The sequence below is a fragment of the Prionailurus bengalensis genome, chromosome E3 (assembly GCF_016509475.1).
Source record: "Prionailurus bengalensis isolate Pbe53 chromosome E3, Fcat_Pben_1.1_paternal_pri, whole genome shotgun sequence".
NCBI lineage: Eukaryota > Metazoa > Chordata > Mammalia > Carnivora > Felidae > Prionailurus > Prionailurus bengalensis.
The window spans coordinates 23324903-23345365 of NC_057357.1; the positions used below are offsets into that span (position 1 = coordinate 23324903).

A 20463-nucleotide genomic window follows, 5' to 3' on the forward strand; every position below is an offset into this window, starting at 1 on the left:
CCCCACAGTGCCACTTTCTGTCTACAAGACTGAACCAGTTGCTCAACTGCCTCAAATCTTCATCTTTACGTTGGGGAAAATACTGGCACTTAAAGTACCGTGAAGACTGTGAAGTGCGCTAGTGCACGTAAGGGCTTTGGAGGAAGCACATACTTAGGCACGCGAACACGCACTTAAGTTAGCAAAAGAAGCGGAAGGCCTTCAAGCGCCCGCTGCTCTCCGCTCTCCGCCAGTGGCCTTGCGCCAAAGCCCAGCTCACCAGGGCGCCCGGAACGCCCGCAGTCACTATGGTAACGGCCACCTACTTCCGGAAGAAGTACGGCGCGCGGCGAGGGCCATTCCGAGCAGTCTGTCTCGGAGAGTTGACAGAGGGGCCTCAGAGGGGTGAGTTGTGGGTGCCGTGGGTTCCGCCTGCCGCCCCCCCCCCCCCCGGGCCAGCCCCGGTGCTCTCGCAGGGCCGCCCGCCTCCGCAGCCTCGTTGCCACCGGAGCCAGCTCTTCAGGCGTGGACGCCGGGGCCGAGGCGGTGCGGCCATGGACTTCTCCAAGTTCCTGGCGGAAGACTTCGACGTGAAGGAGTGGATCAACGCGGCCTTCAGGACGGGCCCCAAGGAGGCGACGGCCGGGACGGCGGACAGCCACGCGGCCACCCTGGTGATGAAGCTGCAGCTCTTCATCCAGGAGGTGAACCACGCCGTGGAGGGTGAGGCCGAGCTGTCCGCGCGGGCGTGGGGCGGTGGTGGGAACTCGAGCCCGGCCCGACACTCCTGCAGCCCCTTCGGGGGAAGGTGTCAGCTCGCTGCCGCCAGTTTTTAAGGCTTGCCAGGTCTGAGGCTTGCTCTTCCACCCCTTGCGGTGCTGTCACGTTTCCTTTTATAACTTAAGTCAGAAGCGTGAACAACAATATTTCAGTATTTCAACAGTATTAAATAATCGTCGGCACGTGCTTATGTTTGGCAGAAGCGTATCAAAGCCGTATGGGACTGACACAAATCTGGGAGACGTTGTTTTAGCGGATTTTCATGTCCGTGAGGAAGATGGGCAGGCCTGACTGGAGACTTGAACCATCTTTTAAGGATAGTTAATTATAAAAAATAATACACGCCAGCAGCCATTTCATTAACACCTCGATTCGGTTTTTATTCAGGGCATACTGCACGCCAGTCTCTCTGCTCGGCTTTGTGGGAGAGACACGTTGCACAGACTGCCAGCAGGAAGCCTATGATCCAGGATAGGGAACTTTATTTTATGGATGTGTCCACTGTTTAAGAAAAGGCTGGTGTTGGTGGGGAGAGCGGGAGGGGAGCTGTCTTTCACTGCTGATCCTTTATTGCACTGTGCATCTTCTGCTTATGATTGAGCATCTGTCACGCATGTGCCCAGAAATAGGCAGTGGGCAAAAAGTGTACCTTTCAGGCAGTTGCTGCCTTGTGGGGAAGATACTAAACAGTTCACTTGCAATGAGGGGTGGCTTTACCGCAACTAGAACCAGGAGCGGCGAGAGCTGGAAGAAGTGTATGGTTACCTGGTGTCTGGGAGAATCATAAAGGGCTTTCCCTGTGTTAGGCCTTGAAGGAAGACTTCATAGGGCAAAGAGGGGGGAACGTCAATAACAACGCGATAGCAATATTTGAGTCCTTGGAATGTGTCAGGCAGTCTTTTAAACGCTTTATATGTATTAACTAGGTGGTTCTCCAACCACGGGTGGCAACGTTGCCTCCTCCTCCCCCAGCCCCCAATATCTGGAAATTGGTGAGAGTGTTTTTATGCATTGCGGTGGTGGGGCATGTCACAACCATGGACGTTCAGTGGAAGTACCCAGCGATGCTTGATGTCCTGCAGTGCTTGGCACAGTCCTGCACAATGAAGAACTGTCCTGGCCAAAATGTTAATATTGCCCCTTTTGGGCATAATTATCTAATTTAAACCTGGCAATAGTCCTTAGAGGTAGGCACAATTATTATTCCCACTTTATAATTGGAGAAACTGCAGCGGAGTGAGGTGACTTACCCGGTCATGTTGCTAGTGAGTGGGGCCGTTTGCATTTGCACCCAAGCAGTTGGTTCCAGAGCCCAGGCTCTTATCCATGATACCGTGCTACTTGTCTGGTATTAAAGGGAGAGAGGACACCACATGCAGAGGCATGTGAGTATAGAAAGGCCTAGCCAGCCCACAGAAGAGTGAGTTCCAACAGAGCTCCATCAGTAACATCAACAAATATGAGTCACTGGTATGATGACCACAGGATCACACTTTCATAGGGAGTGGGGAGACTTGCCGGAGATAAGGCAGAAAAGTAGACTGGGATCAAACTGTGAAAGTCCTTAAGTTTATTTATTTTGAGAGAGAGAGCACGCACGCACGAGTGGAGGAGGGGCAGAGAGAGAGGGAGAGAGAGAATCCCAAGCAGGCTCTGCACTGTCAGTGCAGAACCGTGAGATCATGACCTGAGCCAAAGTTGGACACTGAACCTACTGAGCCACCCAGGCGCCCCCCAAAGCTTTATTTTTATGGAAGATGAGACCGTGGCTCAAGTCTTCAGTGAAGAGAGGTTATTGCAGAGGTTCAAGGAGTGGGTATTGAGGACTCCAAACTGGTGGATCGATTTGTTCATGAATTCAGTCAACAAATATTGGGCACAAACTGTTTTCCACGTTTCAGAGATCCAATGTTGAATGAGACCCAGTCTTAGGTTGGATAGGTTAACAGGGGCCAGATCATGCAGGGATTTTAATGTCACGTGAAAGAGTTTGGATTTGAACCAAAATGAGTGTAATGGGATGTTACCGGAGGATTTATAAGTATGGGAGTGACATGGTTTGATTCATGGCTCCATTCTGCTGGAGGCTGCTGTTCAGAAGGGTGGACTGTCATCATAGTGGCTTCAGGTGGGGTTATGACAGTGGACATGGTGAGAAATGGATAGATTTAAGATATTTTTAGGAGGAAGAATGGGGAGAACTTGCTGGTGGATTGGAATAAGGAATGAGAGGGGGAGAACATCAGGAGTGGCAGCAGGTTCTTGAACCGCCCAGCTGTGGGCAGAGATGCCAAACGTAGAGTAACGTGGAGAGAATTTGTAGTGAACATCCATACGCCCACTACCTAGACTCTACAATTAATGACCTAACTATATCTCCTTTATCACAAGTCTGTCCACTTACCAATCCCTCTCTCCATTCATCCATCTTATTTTTCGATGTATTTCAGAATGAGTTGCAGACATCAGTATCCTTTATCCCTGTGCATTTCAGTTAGTACCCTAAACATAATAGAGTTCAATAAGTTCAGTACTTGTTTACAGCTCTGTTTTTCTTCACCCTGTAAAATTTACATAAGGTGAAATGCACGAATCCTATCTGGTGAGTGTGATGAGTTTGACAAATGTGTACAGCTAGGATAACTCAAACCTCTGTCAAGAAATAGAATGTTACCATCACCCAAGACAGTGTCCCCACGTCCCTTTACGGTGAAATCTGGCCCTTACCCTCTCAGAGGCAACCACTGCAAGTGATGGTTTTAAAAATGGATACAGGGGTGCCCCGGTGGCTCAGTCAGTTAAGCATATGACTCTTGATTTCGGCTCAGGTTGTGATCTCACAGTTCATGAGTTCAAGCCCTGTGCTGGAGTGAACACAGCATGGAGTCTCCTTGGGATTCTCTCTCTTTCTCTCTCTCTCTCTCTCAAAAATAAACATAAAAGGGGCACCTGGGTGGCTCCATCGGTGGAGTGTCCAACTTCAGCTCAGGTCATGGTCTCATGGTTCGTGAGTTCAAGCCCCACGTCGGGCTCTGGGCTGATAGCTCAGAGCCTGGAGCCTGCTTCAGATCCTGTGTCTCCCTCTCACTCTGTTCCTCCTCCATTTGTGCTCTGTCTCTGTCTCTCTCAAAAATAAATGTTAAAAAAAATAAAAAATATATAACAATGCAAATATTAAAAAAAACATGAAAAATGGATACAAGAGTGGACTAAACTTGGGGGTACTGTGGAGAGGGGAAAAGAGGTATACAGGAAACAGCAAGGGCTGAAGAGTGACTGAGGTTTAGCAGGTGGAGACCAGGCTGGGGCCATAACATTGTTAAAAGTCAGTCTTTGTGCAGAAGAAATCCATGTCTGTGTTTGTTTTCTTAGTCTTAGAACTTTACCTGGGGTCAGTGCAGGAAACAGATTTTTACTTTACAGCAGAGCTGGATGAACAGGTTCCTGAACTACTTCTTCGAGATGTTAGAGTTCTATTCATTGCGCTGGTAGAGAAGGCACTGGGCTTCTTTGGTTGATTCCCATCAAATTGCCCTTTAAAGGCTTAAAGGGGTGTGCTATTAACTCTCCCAGTTCCACATAACACATCATAGTTTGCAAAAATGTTCAAGTTGTATTCTGCATTTGGGATGTCTGTGAAAAAATGCATCTTTCTTTCTTTCTTTCTTTCTTTCTTTCTTTCTTTCTTTCTTTCTTTCTTTCTCTTTCTTTCTTCTTTCTTTCGAGAGAGCAAGCAGGGGAGAAGGGCAGAGCCGAGAGAGAGAGAGAGAATCCCAAATACGACGTGGGGCTTGATCCCATGACTCTGGGATCGTGACCTGAGCTGAAATCAAGAGTTGGCTGCTCAACTGACTGGGCCACCCAGGCACCTCAAAAAATGCAGCTTACTTAATATCACTTGATCTCCTACCAGACCTGTTAAATAAGAAACTCTGGCAGGTGCCTAGGGACCTGTATTCAACTGCAGTCCAGTTGATGCTGAGAGTCTGTGGACTCTGTTTTGAAAAGACCATGGAATGCAAATGGGCCAGACACATGTAAGGCTTGGTTTCAGCTCTGTGCAATCTTAAGCAAGTTATTCAACCTTCCTAAGCCTCAGTTTTCTTATTTCTAAGAGGCGGCTACTAATGATTACTGTGGACATTAAGTGATAGAACGTTGGTAAACCACCTGCACGTAGCTGGCATCTACCCAGTGTCAGATTCTTTCATTCTGTCTCCTCACAGAGGGAGTTGCACTTTCACTCAGTGGTGGAAAACAGTTGGTGTTGGGTCGGGCTGATGGTTCCTTCCTTGTCAAATCACGTGACCCTCACCCGTCAGACTGGGGAGGACATGCCCTGGCAGAGGCCACCTCCCGGCCCACCTCCTCTCCACCCCACATTTCCCGCAGGCTCAGAAAGCTGTGTAGTTGGTAGTGCTTTGGGGAAGAGTCCCTTCGTGTCTCCTGATTTATTCAGGTTGTGACTGCTCCGATTTTCGCCTTTCATTCTTGGCTTCTTGCTGCAGAAACAAGTCACCAGGCTCTTCAGAACATGCCCAAAGTGCTCCGCGATGTGGAAGCCCTTAAACAGGAGGCGTCTTTCCTGAAAGAGCAGATGATTCTTGTCAAGGAGGACATTAAAAAATTCGAACAGGATACATCCCAATCGATGCAGGTATTTTGGCTCCTGTCCTAAATGTTGATTCTTGGTTTTGGAAGACCTTCCCTCCCAACCTGAACTCCAAAGTCTGCCAGCCACTCAACACTCCTCTTTGGCTTGGTTCTTTCAGCTTGCACGTCTGTCTTCAGCACCTGCTGAACAATGTAGCCACATGATTGGTGTCGTAGGGGCACAGAAGCTCCCTGAAGACAGGGGCACCTCACGGTGCTTATGTTTCAAGTCACTTGAGCAAGGTAGAGAAAAAGGAACTGCCATTTCCTTAGTGTTTGATCCCTCATTTCTCTTTTAGGTGTTGGTAGAAATCGACCAGGTGAAGTCTAGAATGCAGCTTGCCGCAGAATCTCTTCAAGAAGCAGACAAGTGGAGCACATTGAGTGCTGATATTGAGGAGACGTTTAAGACTCAAGTAGGTTTTTTGTTCAGGGGATGTTGTGCGTTCTGTTCGGGCAGGAACGTGAGGTTTGGAGAAACCGATGAGAAAGTCATTTACTCAAAACCGTAAGGGGTAGTAAAAAGCAGCACAGGAAGTGTGCAGGCAGAGGGTGGGAAGATCTGAAATTGCTCTGGGTCTTTCCACCATCTTGAGTTTGTATCTCCTGATTGACTGAAGGCTTCTAGTCACAGAGTTTAGGAGAAGCCTCAGTAAAAAAGGCAGAGGAAATGGATTAGGAGAGTGTGGAGCACGGGCAGAGGGACCTTACCCATCATGGGATCCTGGCAAGGTACTTAACACCTCCTGGGCTGCCAACGGTAGCGAGTAGGAATGCTTTTGATACCTGGTTATAAGGAGGAGGTCAGATGATGTCTTGTGAAAAACTCCTTTTCAGTTGTTAAGCAAAATGAATTCTTTATCATCCCTTTTGCTGGTTTTCAGAACTCTCACAAGTTTTTAAAAAAGCGCTTAGTGCATGTGGGGAAAAAATTCGTAGACAGGAATAAACAGCCAAAAACGTTTTCCCTGTAACCCTGACACCTCCCAGTGCCCTCATTTCCCTTCTCCGTACAAACTCTCGTACCACCTTTATACCTGTCCTTCCTGACACATACACACTTATATATGATCCCTGCCCTTTGGTTGCCATAAATGGTAGCACATTGTGAATGCTGCTGGGCACTTTGTTTTTGTACTGAGAGATCTATTATTCCATATCAGTTATGTTTATCTTTAACATAGAGAGAGCGGGGGAGGGGCAGAGAGAGGGGGCCAGAGGGTCTCTTCTGACAGCAGAGAGCCTGATGTGAGGCTCAAATTCAGGAACCTTGAGATCACAACCTGAGCCGAAATCAGATGCTCAACCAACTGAGCCGCCAGGCACCCCAGTTATGTTTATTTTTAAGTACAATAGAGCTCCTCTGGGCTTATGACAAGGTAATTGATTTAGGCTTCATAGATGTGAGTTGCAAATCTTACTTGACTTCTGGCATGGATGTGACAGAGAATAGACCTAAGTACAGTCTCTGATTGCAATCTGTACACTACTAATATTAACTAGCTAAAAGTTAGAAAGCTGCTTTCTCCCCTCCCAGCTATCCTGATATTCAGAACTAATTGCCCACAAGATCGCCTGTATCCACCTGGACATCCCCCTGGACACTGCAAACTAAATTCATTACTTCTGTCTAGAACCACTGCCCATTTGCTCTTCCCTTTGGCCTCCCTCTCTTGGTTAATGGCGGCACTTCCATGCAAGTATTGAGGCTGGAAACCGTGGCAGTCCTTAACTGTTCCCTCTCCCCATCTCTCCCGTCTTTCTCTGAAGTTGTCTGTTCCTTAGATCCCTCTGCCACCACTCTGATCAAGCTTCCCATTGTTTTTCTCCTACACCATTTCAACATCCATCTGTCACTGCTGGCTCCCACCCTCTCATTGGCAAACTCAGTCGCTCCCTCCCTGTGCCTCTTGAACCATAGTCCTTAATTTGTATCCTGATCTTTATGTGAACCCAAGGGCTCCCCTGTGATCTTTGTGTTTCAATACGGTGTCTGACACATCGTAGACACCTTTCGGATGCTGAAATGAAACAATTACTGCATTCTTAATTCTTTTAAAAAATAGCTTTTCTAATTATAAACATAGGTTTTTTTTTAATGTTTATTTATTTTTGAGAGACAGAGAGAGCCAGAGCACGAACTGGGGAGGGGCAGAGAGAGAGAGGGAGACACAGAATCCGAAGCAGGCTCCAGGCTCTGAGCTGTCAGCAACAGAGCCCAACGTGGGGCTCGAACCCACGAACCATGAAATCATGACCTGAGCTGAAGTCAGATGCTTAACCAACTGAGCCACCCAGATGCCCCTAAACATAATTTTTTTTAATGTCTATTTATCTTTGAGAGAGAGTGCTCACAGAAGCGGGGAAGGGGCAGAGAGAGAGGGAAAGAGAGAATTCCAAGCAGGCTGTGTGCTATCAGCACAAAGCCTTCCTTGGGGCTTGAACTCATGAACCGTGAGATCATGACCTGAGCTGAAATCAAGAATCAGATGCTTAACTGGCTGAGCAACCCAGGTGCCCCAAATTATAAACATAATTTGTGTGTGTCTGGAAGATTTGGAAAATTCAGAAAAATATAAGGCAGAGAACAAAATGAGCCTTATTCCTATGTCCTAGTAATATGCTTTTTATGTCTAGTAGGTATTTTTCTATGTATTTTTACATCTTTGCACCTGTGTATTTTATATGTATGCATATATTTCAGGTATATAGACATTTACATATATTTTAGTGTCTATATTCTTTTTTATCTTATTTTGCTATAAATAAATATAAAATCATATTTTATAATATATATTTTATAATCATATAAATCATATTTTGCTATGTAATTAATACTTTTCAAAAACATGATCTTTAATGGCTGCACAGTATTCCACATTCCATTATGAGGGACTCAGCCTTTATATTTTGTTATCAGGGAGGATTTAGGTTGCTTCTAGGTTTTTGTTATTACAACACTAGAATCACATTAATTAATTAAAATGCATGAATATCTCTGTGTCCCTCTGATTGTTTCTTTTTTTAAGTTTTTATTTTTAAGTAATTTCTATACCCCACGTGGGGCTCGAACGCACAATCCTGAGATCATACTATACCAACAGAGCCAGCCAGGCACCCCCTTCTAATTGTTTCTTTAGGACATATTTTTAGAAAAGGAAATACCAGGTCAAAAGATATGAATAGTTTTTGGGGCACCTGGGTGGCTCAGTCGGTCATGATCTCGTGATCATGCTCAGGTCATGATCTCGTGGTCCATGAGCTCGAGCCCCATGTCAAGCTCTGTGCTGACAGCTCAGAGCCTGGAGCCTTCTTCAGATTCTGTGTCTCCCTCTCTCTCTGCCCCTCCCTAACTCACACTCTGTCTCTCTCTTTTCCTCAAAAATAAACATTAAAAAAAATTTTAAAGATATGAATAGTATTCAAGGCTCTTGGTGCACATTGCTAAATTGTTTCTAGAAAGACAGTGTAAATTTATGGTACCAGGTAGACTTTTTTCTTCACACCCTCACTAACAATAGCTATTATAATTTTTCCAGGGTTTTTCCACTTTGTTAGGAGGAAAACTCTTGTTTTAATTTTATGAATTGTCTTTTCATCTATTTTGTCCGTTTTTTTTTTTTTTTTTTTTTTTTTTTTTTTTTAAAGTAGACTCCACAACCAACACGGGGCTTGAACTCACAACCCTGAGGTCAGGAGTCGCATGCTGTACCAACTGCACCAGGCAGGCACTCTGTATTTTGTCCATTCTTAATTGAAGTACCTGGGTCTTTTAAAGTAAATATCCCCAATTGTGGTCTTTTTATAGGACATAGCTGTGATTTCTGCCAAGCTGACAGGTCTGCAGAACAGTTTAATGATGCTTGTGGATACTCCAGACTACTCAGAAAAGTGTGTGCACTTGGAGGCCCTGAAGAACAGGCTGGAGGCCCTGGCCTCCCCGCAGATTGTAGCGGTATTCACCTCTCAGTCTATAGGTGAGTACTAGCACTTTCTCATCTTTGTGTGCACCTCTTAACAAAGGTAAGGCTATCCGAGTCTTCAACCTCTTGAATGTCTTAATGTGGATTAAATTATGTAGATCGGAAGTTAACTTGTAACTTTCTGGGGTGGTCGCCTTTTTTCAGTATTTTATACGATGAGCATTTTCGAACATACAGAAAAGCTGAAATAAGTGTACGACAGACACACCGTCTAGATCCCAGCCTGGTGTTTTACCAGATTTGCTTTGTCACTTACCTATCCACCCATCCATCTCCCTCTCCATCCATGTTCTGTTTTGGATGAATGTCAAAGTAACTGATAGATACCAGCATTTCATTCTTAAATGCTTCCGCATTCGTATCGATAACTGGAGTTCAGTATTGGTGTGTGATTCTCTTTTTTTGAGGTAAAATTTACATTTAGAGAAATGCGCAAATCTTAAGTGTACCGTTTGGTGAGTTTTGGCCCTTATCAAGTATTATTTTTATTTCCTCTGATTTACTAATATGGGAGATCTATTAATAGCATTCCTAATATTGTATCATTCTTGCAACTCAAGAACAAGCCCCACATGTTTATGGGGTATCTGTGTGTGTGTGTGTATGTGTGTGTATGCATGTGCATGGTAATGTACTACTGGATATTTTACTGATACTTTAGAATTTTTCATAGAAATCCCCTTAGTAAATATCTTTGTCAGGCTTTAGTATCCTGGTTGTGTCGGCTTCATAAAAATGATTTGTAAGCATTTATTCTTCCTTATTACTCTGTTAGGTTTTAAGGAACATTTTTATCAAATACTGCCATGGCTCCATTGAATGCTTTCTGCCTGCCGTTCAAATTGGGTATGAATATTACAACTTCTGCCTTATTTTTTGTTTGTATTTGCTTTAGTATGGCTTTACCCACTTTTTTTTTTTTTTTAGCCTTCAAGCTTTCTGTGATGTTTTATTTTAGACTGGCTATTGGAGATGGCATATGGTTGAATTTTGTTTTTTGATCTAGTTCGTCCTTCCTTCCTTCCTTCTTTCCTTCCTTCCTCCCTCCCTCTTTCTTTTTCTTCCTTCCTTTTTTTCTTTCTTCCTTTCTTTCTTTCTGTCTTTCTTTCTTTCTTTATTTCTCTCTCCCTTTCTTTCTCTCTCTCTTTCTTTCTTTCTTTCTTTCTCTCTCTCTCTCTCTTTCTCTTTCTTTTTTCTTTCTTTTCTTTTCTTTTCTTTTCTTTTCTTTTCTTTTCTTTTCTTTTCTTTTCTTTTCTTTTCTTTTCTTTTCTTTTCTTTTCTTTTGTGGCTCCTTGCCCAACATGGGGCTTGAACTCACAACCCTGAGATCAAGAGTCACATGCTGACTGACCCAGCCAGGCACTCCTAATCCTTGTATTTTTTAATAAGTGACTTTATACCATTTAGGTTTTTGTTTTAACAGAAATTTTCAGTCTTGTGTGTCTCTACATTTTTTGTTTACTGTTTCTGTTTTCTTTGTGTTTTTTTTCTCTCACAGATGATTTGAAAGATATATAACTTGATTTTTGTTTTTCTAGTGATTTATTATTTCAGATACTAAACTAAGCTTCTTTCTCAATTTATTGGCCCCGTAATGAAACAATATCTGACTCCCCCAGTTAGTGAACTTTGATTCCTCCTGCTTCCCACCTACCCCACTTCCCCGCTCGATCTAGAAGATTGCATAGTCTAGAATTTTAATTATGGCATACTATCAAATTATTAATTATTAATTTTTTATCATAGGGCTTCTCTCTCTAAACTTTTAACTGTTAGACAATTTTCGTATTTTGTAATATTTTTATGTAACTGTTTTCTTTTTTGTTGTTGTAAAATTGTATTTGTTTTTAGATTTTTTTTTTATTAACTTGTTTTATTTTTTATTTTTTAAAATTTATATCCAAATTAGTTAGCATATAGTGCAACAGTGATTTCGGGAGTAGATTCCTTAGTGCCCCTTACCCATTTAGCCCATCCCCTCCTCCCACAACCCCTCCCGTAACCCTCAGTTTGTTCTCCATATTTATGAGTCTCTTCTGTTTTGTCTCCCTCCCTGTTTTTAGATTATTTTTGTTTCCCTTTCCTTATGTTCATCTGTTTTGTCTCTTAAAGTCCTCATATGAGTCAAGTCATAGGATTTTTGTCTTTCTCTGACTAATTTCACTTAGCATAATACCCTCCAGTTCCATCCACGTAGTTGCAAATGGCAAGATTTTATTCTTTTGGATTGCCGAGTAATACTCCATCACATATATATACCACATCTTTATCCATTCATCCATCGATGGACATTTGGGCTCTTTCCATACTTTGGCTATTGTTGATAGTGCTGCTAAAGACATGGGGTGCATGTGTCCCTTTCAAACAGCACACCTGTATCCCTTGGATAAATGCCTAGTAGTGCAATTGCCGGGTTGTAGGGTAGTTCTATTTTTAGTTTTTTGAGGAATCTCCATACTGTTTTCCAGAGTGGCTACACCACCTTGCATTCCCACCAACAATGCAAAAGAGATCGTCTTTCTCCACACCCTTGCCAACATCTGTTGTTGCCTGAGTTGTTACTGTTAGCCATTCTGACAGGTTTGAGGTGGTATCTCATTGTGGTTTTGATTTGTATTTCCCTGATGATGAGTGATGTTGAGCATTTTTTGGCCATCTGGATGTCTTCTTTGGAGAAGTGTCTATTCATGTCTTTTGCCCATTTCTTCACTGGATTATTTGTTTTTTTGGGTGTTGAGTTTGATACGTTTTTTATAGATTTTGGATACTGACCCTTTATCTGATATGTCATTTGCAAATATCTTCTCCCATTCTGTCAGTTGCCTTTTAGTTTTGCTGATGGTTTCCTTCACTGTGCAGAAGTTTTTTATTTTGATGAGGTTCCAGTAGTTCATTTTGGCTGGCCTTTGTTTCCCTTGCCTGCGGAGACGTGTTGAGTAAGAAGTTGCTGCGGCCAAGGTCAAACAGGTTTTTGCCTGCTTTCTCCTCGAGGATTTTGATGGCTTCCTGTCTTACATTGAGGTCTTTCATCCATGTTGAATTTATTTTTGTGTCTGGTGAAAGAAAGTGGTCCAGGTTCATTCTTCTGCATGTTGCTGTCCAGTTTTCCCTGCACCACTTACTGAAGAGACTGTCTTTATTCCATTGGATATTCTTTCCTGCTTTGTCAAAGATGAGTTGGCCATCTGATTGTGGGTCCATTTCTGTGTTCTCTATTCTGTTCCATTGATCTGAGTGTCTGTTCTTGTGCCAGTACCATACTGTCTTGATGATTACAGCTGTGTAGTATAGCTTGAAGTCTGGGATTGTGATGCCTCCTGCTTTGGTTTTCTTTTTCAAGATCGCTTTGGCTATTCGGGGTCTTTTCTGGTTCCATACAAATTGTAGGATTATTTGTTCTAGCTCTGTGAAGAATGCTGGTGTTATTTTGATAGGGATTGCATTGAATATGTAGATTGCTTTGGGTAGTATCGACATATTAACAATATTTGTTCTTCCTATCCAGGAGCATGGAATCTTTTTCCATTTTTTTGTGTCTTCTTCAATTTCTTTCATAAGCGTTCTACAGTTTTCAGTTACAGATTTGTCACCTCTTTGGTTAGATTTCTTCCTAGGTATTTTATGGGTTTTGGTGCAACTGTAAATGGGATTGATTCCTTGATTTCTCTTTCTGTCGCTTCATTCTTGGTGTATAGGAATGCAACCAATTTCTGTGTGTTGATTTTATATCCTGCAACTTTGCTGAATTCATGAATCAATTATAGCAGTTTTTTGGTGGAATCTTTTAAGTTTTCCATATAGAGTATCATGTCATCTGCGAAGATTGAAAGTTTGACCTCCTCCTGGCCGATTTCTTTGTGTTGTCTGATTGCAGAGACTAAGACTTCCAATACTACATTGAATAACAGTGGCGAGAGTGGACATCCCTGTCTTGTTCCTGACCGCAGGGGGAAAGCTCTCAGTTTTTCCCCATTTGAGGATGATATTAGCGTTGGGTCATTCATATATGGCTTTTATGATCTCAAGGTATGATCCTTCTATCCCTACTTTCTTGAGGGTTTTTATCAAGAAAGGATGCTGTATTTTGTCAAATGCTTTCTCTGCATTTGTTGAGAGGATCATATGGTTCTTGTCCTTTCTTTTATTGATGTGATGAATCACATTAATTGTTTTGGGGATATTGAAGTAGCCCTGCATCCCAGGTATAAGTCCCACCTGGTCGTGGTGAATAATTTTTTTTAATGTACTGTTGGATCCAGTTGGTTAATATCTTGTTGAGGATTTTTGCATCCATGTTCATCAGGGAAACTGGTCTGTAGTTCTCCATTTTAGTGGGGTCTCTCTCTGGTTTTGGAATCAAGGTAATGCTGGCTTCATAGAAAGAGTTTGGAAGTTTTCCTTCCGTTTCTATTTTTGGAACAACTTCAAGAGAATAGGTGTTAACTCTTCCTTAAGTTTGGTAGAATTCCCCTGGAAAGCGATCTGGCCATGGACTCTTTTTTTTTTTTTTTTGGCAGATTTTTTATTACTAATTCAATTTCCTTACTTTTTATGGATCTGTTCAAATTTTCTATTTCTTCCTGTTTCAGTTTCGGTAGTGTATATGTTTCTAGGAATTTGTCCATTTCTTCCAGATTGCCCATTTTATTGGCATATAATTGCTCATAATCTCTTATTATTGTTTTTATTTCTGCTGTGTTGGTTGTGATGTCTCCTCTTTCATTCTTAATTTTATTTATTTGGGTCCCTTCCTTTTTCTTTTGGATCCAGTTGGCTAGTGGTTTATCAATTTTGTTAATTCTTTCAAAGAACCAGCTTCTGGTTTCATTTATCTGTTCTACTGTTGTGTTTGTTTTTTTGTTTTTTTGTTTTTTTGTTTTTTTGGTTTCGATAGCATTAGTTTCTGCTCTAATCTTTATTATTTCCTGTCTTCTGCTGGTTTGGGGTTTTATTTGCTGTTCTTTTTTCCAGCTCCTTAAGGCTTAAGGTTAGGTTGTATATCTGAGATCTTTCTTCCTTCTTTAGGAAGGCCTGGTATACTTTCCTCTTATGCTATATACTTTCCTCTTATGACTGCCTTTGCCGCGTCCCAGAGGTTTTGGGTGGTGGTGTTATCATTTTCATTGGCTTCCATATACTTTTTAATTTCCTCCTTAACTGCTTAGTTAGCCCATTCATTCTTTAGTAGGATGTTCTTCAGTCTCCAAGTATTTGTTACCTTTCCAAATTTTTTCTTGTGGTTGATTTCGAGTTTCATAGCATTGTGGTCTGAAAATATGCATGGTATGATCTCGATCTTTTTGTACTTACTTAGGGCTGATTTGTTTCCCAGTATATGGTGTATTCTGGACAATGTTCCATGTGCATTGGAAAAGAATATATATTCTGCTGCTTCAGGATGAAATGTTCTGAATATATCTGTTAAGTCCATCTGGTCCAGTGTGTTTCCTTGTTGATTTTTTGATTAGATGATCTTTCCATTGCTGTGAGTGGGGTGTTGAAGTCTCCTACTATTATGATATTACTATCGATGAGTTTCTTTATGTTTGTGATTAATTGATTTATATGGGTGCTCACAATTGTTAGGTCTTCTTGGTAGATAGACCCCTTAATTATGATATAATGCCTTTCCTCATCTCTTGATACAATATTTTAAAGTCTAGATTGTCTGATATAATTATGGCTACCCCCGCTTTCTTTTGTTGACCATTAGCATGATAGATGGTTCTCCATCCCCTTATTTTCAATCCAAAGGGGTCTTTAGGTCTAAAGTGGGTCTCTTGTAAATTGCATACAGATGGATCTTGTTTTCTTACCCATTCTGTTGCCCTATGTCTTTTGATTGGATTATTGAGTCCATTGACATTTCAAGTGAGTACTGAAAGATAGGAATTTATTGCCATTATGATGCTTGTAGAGTTGGAGTTTCTGGTGGTGTTCTCTGGTCCTTTCTAATCTTTGTTGCTTTTGGTACTTTAAAAAAAATATATATATATGTGTGTATATATATATATATATATATATATATATATATATATATTCCCCTCTCTGAGGGGAGAAAAGATGAAAAAAATATATATATACATATATATATATACATATACATATATATATGTATATGTATATGTATATATATATATATTTTTTTTTTTTTTTCATCTTTTCTCCCCTCAGAGAGTCTCCCTTAAAATTTCTTGCAGGGCTGGTTTAGTGGTCACAAACTCCTTTAATTTTTGTTTGTCTGGGAAACTTTTTATGTCTCCTTTTTTGAATGTGAATGATAGCCTTGCTGGATAAAGAATTCTTGGCTGCATATTTATCTGATTCAGCACATTGAATATATCCCACCACTCCTTTCTGGCCTGCCAAGTTTCTGTGGATAGGTCTGCTGCAAACCTGATCTGTCTTCCCTTGTAGGTTAAGGACTTTTTTTTCCCTTGCTGCTTTCATGATTCTTTCCTTGCCTGAGTATTTTGTGAATTTGACTATGATATGCCTTGTTGATGGTCAGTTTTTGTTGAATCTAATGTGGGTCCTCTGTGCTTCCTGGATTTTGATGTCTGTGTCTTTCCCCAGGTTAGGAAAGTTTTCTGCTATGATTTGCTCACATAACCTTTCTACCCCTATTTCTCTCTCCTCTTCTGGGACACCTATGATTCTGATTTTGTTCCTTTTTTATGAGTCACTGATTTCTCTAATTCTTTTTTTATTATTATTATTATTTTTTAACATTTTTATTTATTTTGAGACAGAGAGAGACAGAGCATGAACAGGGGAGGGGCAGAGAGAGAGGGAGACACAGAATCCAAAGCAGGCTCCAGGCTCTGAGCTGTCAGCACGGAGCCTGACGCGGGGCTCGAACTCACGGACCGCGAGATTATGACCTGGGCCGAAGTTGAACGCCCAACCGACTGAGCCACCCAGGCACCCCATGATTTTTCTAATTCTTAAATCGTGCTCTTTTGCCTTAATCTCCCTCTTTTTTTGTGCTTCATTATTCTCTATAAGTTTGTCCTCTGTATCGCTGATTTTCTGTTCTGCCTCATCCATTCTTGCTGCTGCTGCATCCATCTGTGATTGCAGCTCAGTTAGAGCATTTTTAATTTCATTCTGACTATTTTTTACTTCTTTTATCTCTGCAGAAAAGGACTCTAGTCTATTTTCAACTCCAGCTAGTATTCTTATTATCGTGATTCTAAATTCTGGTTCAGACATCTTGCTTGTATCTTTGTTGGTTAAATCCCTGGCTGTCGTTTCTTCGTGCTCTTTCTTTTGGTGTGAATTGCTTCGTTTTGACATTTTGAAGGGAGAAAAGAAATTAAAGAGGTAGAAAAAATTAAAATAAAAAAAATTAAAATTAAAAAACTAAACACACACACACACACACACACACAATCTGATAAATGATGTTAGATCCTAGGTGTGTTTTGGTCTGGGTGTTGAAAGTGGTTTGACAAGTTAGAGAAAAAAGTGGGGGGTGGGAAAGGAAATCATTTGAGAATTTGAAAAAATGAATACACTGAAGTAGACTGAAATGAGATGATGGGAGTAAAATAGAATTTGAAAAAATGTACACAAAAGTAAAGAATACAGTAGGGAAACTAAAGAGAAATATTTTTAATAAAAATTAAAAATAAAAATGAAGTTTTTAATCTTTCTGATCCAAGAAAAAGAAATGAAAAAGAGAAAAAAAATCGTTTGAAAATTTGAAGAAGTGAATACACTGTAGTAGACTAAAATAAAATTATGGAAGTAAAATGGAATTTGAAAAAATTTACATAAAAGCAAAAAATAGAGTAAAAAATTAAAAATATTTTTAATAGAAATTGAAAATAAAAATGAAGTTTTTGACTTTCTGCATTCAAGAAAAATAAAAGAAACAAAAAAGAAAAAAGAAAACAAGGAAATCGTTTGAAAATTTGAAAAGTTGAATACACTGAAGTAGACTAAAATAGAATGATGGAACTAAGGTAGAATTTGAAAAAATTTACACAAAAGTAAAAAATATAGTAAAAAAAATATTTTTAATAAAAATTGAAAATAAAAATCCATTTTTCCTTTCTGTATTCCAGAAAAAGAATAGTGTAAAAGAGGGGGAAAAAAAAAAAGAAAATTGAATAGATGGACCTGCTAACACATTGAAATAGGACTGAAATTACTTCATTTTCCCCTAGTAGTCAGACTATGTAGTGCTTTATAGTCCATAAACTAAGTAGGCAGTGAGACTTGTGTTCTTGAAGAGCAGGTTCGCCCAGTTGGGCGGGGCTCAGTGTAACAGCTCCGTTTTCCACTAGGTGGCGCTGCTAGCCTACTGGAGTGGATTGTTGCAGTGCTTGTAGGTGTGTATGCGCATGCGCGGGAGCGGTGAAAATGGTGTCACCCAGCTACCCAATCTCTAGTATGTTGACTGTTCTCTCGGAGCAGCAACTGTGCACCCGTCCTCTGTCTTCAGCTTTCTTCCACTCCCCGCCTCTTCACTGAACATGATCAAGACCCAGGCAGTACCTCTCTCCCGAGTTTTGTCTCAGGTGTGGCTGTTTCCACCGGCCCCTTACTTCCGAAGGGCTGTGGCTTTGGCCCACTCCGCCCCTCTGTGGGAGGGTCTCACTGAGCAATGGCCAAATAAGCAATGGCCGAAAGTCGGCTGCACCCAGTAACGCTTGCCACACCCTGCTGCTGCCGGTGCCCCAAGACTGCGGCCAGGTGCCAACCCGCCCCAGAAAAAGTTTGCAAGGGAGTGTAGCAGCAGCGTTTCAGGGATTATGGAAAATCACAACTCACATCTGTCACCAGACTTCACACTTAACGACCTTGTTCCAGCACCAGCGAATGTGGCCGTTTTCTGGGATCTGCTGAGACCAGGTGGCTTCAATAGTCTCTACCAAATGTCCTTCCAGCAGTGGAACTGCTTTTCCCATTGGCCCGAGAACCTCCCGGACCCCACTCTGTTCCTGGGGATTCGCCTTTCCCACCAGAGCACTGCCAGGTATTGAGATGGGGAGTTGCAGCCTTTGAGCTCCTCTTGTTTACAGTCTTAATGGAATTTAAACCCTCTCTCCTTTCTCCCTTTTTAGTTTAGTCTCTGTGGCTGTTTCCAATTTTCCACTTTCTCTCTAGCTGCTTTTGGGGAGGGGTGCTTTTCCCATATTCTGTCCGCCTCCCCAGTCTCCATCCTCTCTCTGCCCGCAAAAGCTGTTTCCTACCCTCAGTGGCTTCTCGCTCCCCAAATTCTCTTCTCCATGCATTGTACCTGCTGAATTCTGTAGTTCAGGTTGTGCAGATTGTTGCGTTAATCCTCCAATCAGTTTTCTAGGTGTGTAGGATGGTTTAGTGTTGGTCTGGCTGTATTTCATGGACACGAGACACACAAAGAACTTACATGCTCTTCCACTATCTTGGTTCCTCCCCCTATGTAACTGTTTTCTAACCAATAATTGCCATGGTTGTTTATGCTCAAGGTCTTGTTTAAATGGATTCAGTCCTCACTTAGACTTTTAAGCCCATGTCTTCCCCATTTGTTAATTCTTGGAGGCTTCTCTTCATGACCAGGAGTCTATTTTCAATCAGAATTTTTCCCCCTCAGGAAGGGCATGGGGATTATATGTATATCCTCAGTGTTTATGGAGTAAAGAATGTCTTTCTATTGCTTTTACATGTAGATAACAGTAACTGCTTTTGAATCACACTTTTTCCTTTAGAATTCAAGAAACCTTGCTTTTTTATCTTTTGCTAACTATATTTTGCTGATTAAGTATCAGACTGGCCTGCTTTTTTGTTTTTGTTTTTGTTTCTTTTCCTTGAATAGTTAAAATAGGGGTCAGCAAGCATTTTCTGTAAAGGGCCAGGTAGTAAGTATTTTGGGTTCTCTGGGTTATCTGGTCTGTTTCATCGATACTTAACTCTGTAGTTGTAGTGTGAAAGCCTGTGTGATAATCAAAACCTGTGTTCCCATCAACGTTTATGACGAAACCAAATGCTGATTTGGCCTGCTGGCTCATAATTTGCTGACTTCTGGCCTACACGATTCTCTTTTGCCTTACAGTTTAGTTACTTCACTAGATTATTCTTCAGTTTGGGAAAAATATTTTTCTGGAACAAAGTGTGAGCTCTCTTTATTTGCCAATCCATGTCTTTCTCCATTTATATATATATGTATATATATATATATATATGTATTTTTTATTTATTTTTGATAGAGACAGAGCACAAGTGGGGGAGGGGCAGAGAGAGAGGGAGACACAGAATCTGAAGCAGGCTCCAGGCTCTGAGCTGTCAGCACAGAGCCCGATGTGGGACTGGAACTCAGGACTGTGAGATCATGACTCGAGCTGAAGTTGGACGTTTAACCCACTGAACCACCCAGGCACCCCAGTCCTCTACTTCTTTTTTATCCTTTCTCTGCTTGTTCTTGAAGTGCTCACTTGATATGCCTTCTGCAGGCTCTGTTCCTTTTCTTTTTCCCCCTCCTTGTGGTACTTTTACATAGGTCATATTGTGGAGTTTTTCAATTTGTTTTTGTTTCTGCTTATTCATATTTATATGTGGTTACTGTTTTCCAGGCTTGCTCTTTACTGAAAAAGAATGTGTGTGGGATCTCCTTGGAAGCCCCTCCTTGTTTACCTGGACTTTGTTGAGAACTTTCCTCTTGCCCTTGATTTAAAGGCTATATTCTGTGTTGTGCTCTTCAGTTTCCTAAAGAGAATGGATTCAGTACTCTTCTCCAGCCTTTTCATTTAGTGTCTTACCCATTTGTCAGTTCTCTGTCTGGGGTCTTTTTCTCACTACCAGAATCCTAGGGCTGGAGTTGGGTTTGGAAAGTCACCACCTGGCAGCTTTGTCCCTCACGTTTTCTCATGAGTTTGTTGCAGCCACAGACCCACGGAGCTCACGTATGTGGTGGGGTGTACATCTAGTTAGGTGGGATGCTCCTGACAAGTAGGAATGGACCTGGAAGGTGGTAGCTCCGGAAATGGGAATGGTTTTCCTTTCCTTCCTTCCTACTTGGAGTTGGATAGTGCCCCAGTTTGGATGATGCCCTCTGGGTCAGGATTATGGGCTTTGGTAGTGA

The 20463-nt window shown here is 41.7% G+C and overlaps 1 protein-coding gene across 1 annotated transcript in view; it reads left to right on the top strand.

The window, feature by feature from the left end:
• The first annotated feature begins 308 nt into the window (after positions 1-308).
• COG7 (component of oligomeric golgi complex 7) overlaps positions 309-20463 on the top strand; it is an 82345-nt gene continuing 62190 nt past the window's right edge. Inside the window, exons 1-4 of the mRNA XM_043560294.1 lie at positions 309-702; positions 5268-5416; positions 5712-5828; positions 9221-9389. Coding sequence (XP_043416229.1) covers positions 534-702; positions 5268-5416; positions 5712-5828; positions 9221-9389 — 604 coding nt within the window. The 5' untranslated portion in view covers positions 309-533. The remainder of the gene's footprint in view (positions 703-5267; positions 5417-5711; positions 5829-9220; positions 9390-20463) is intronic.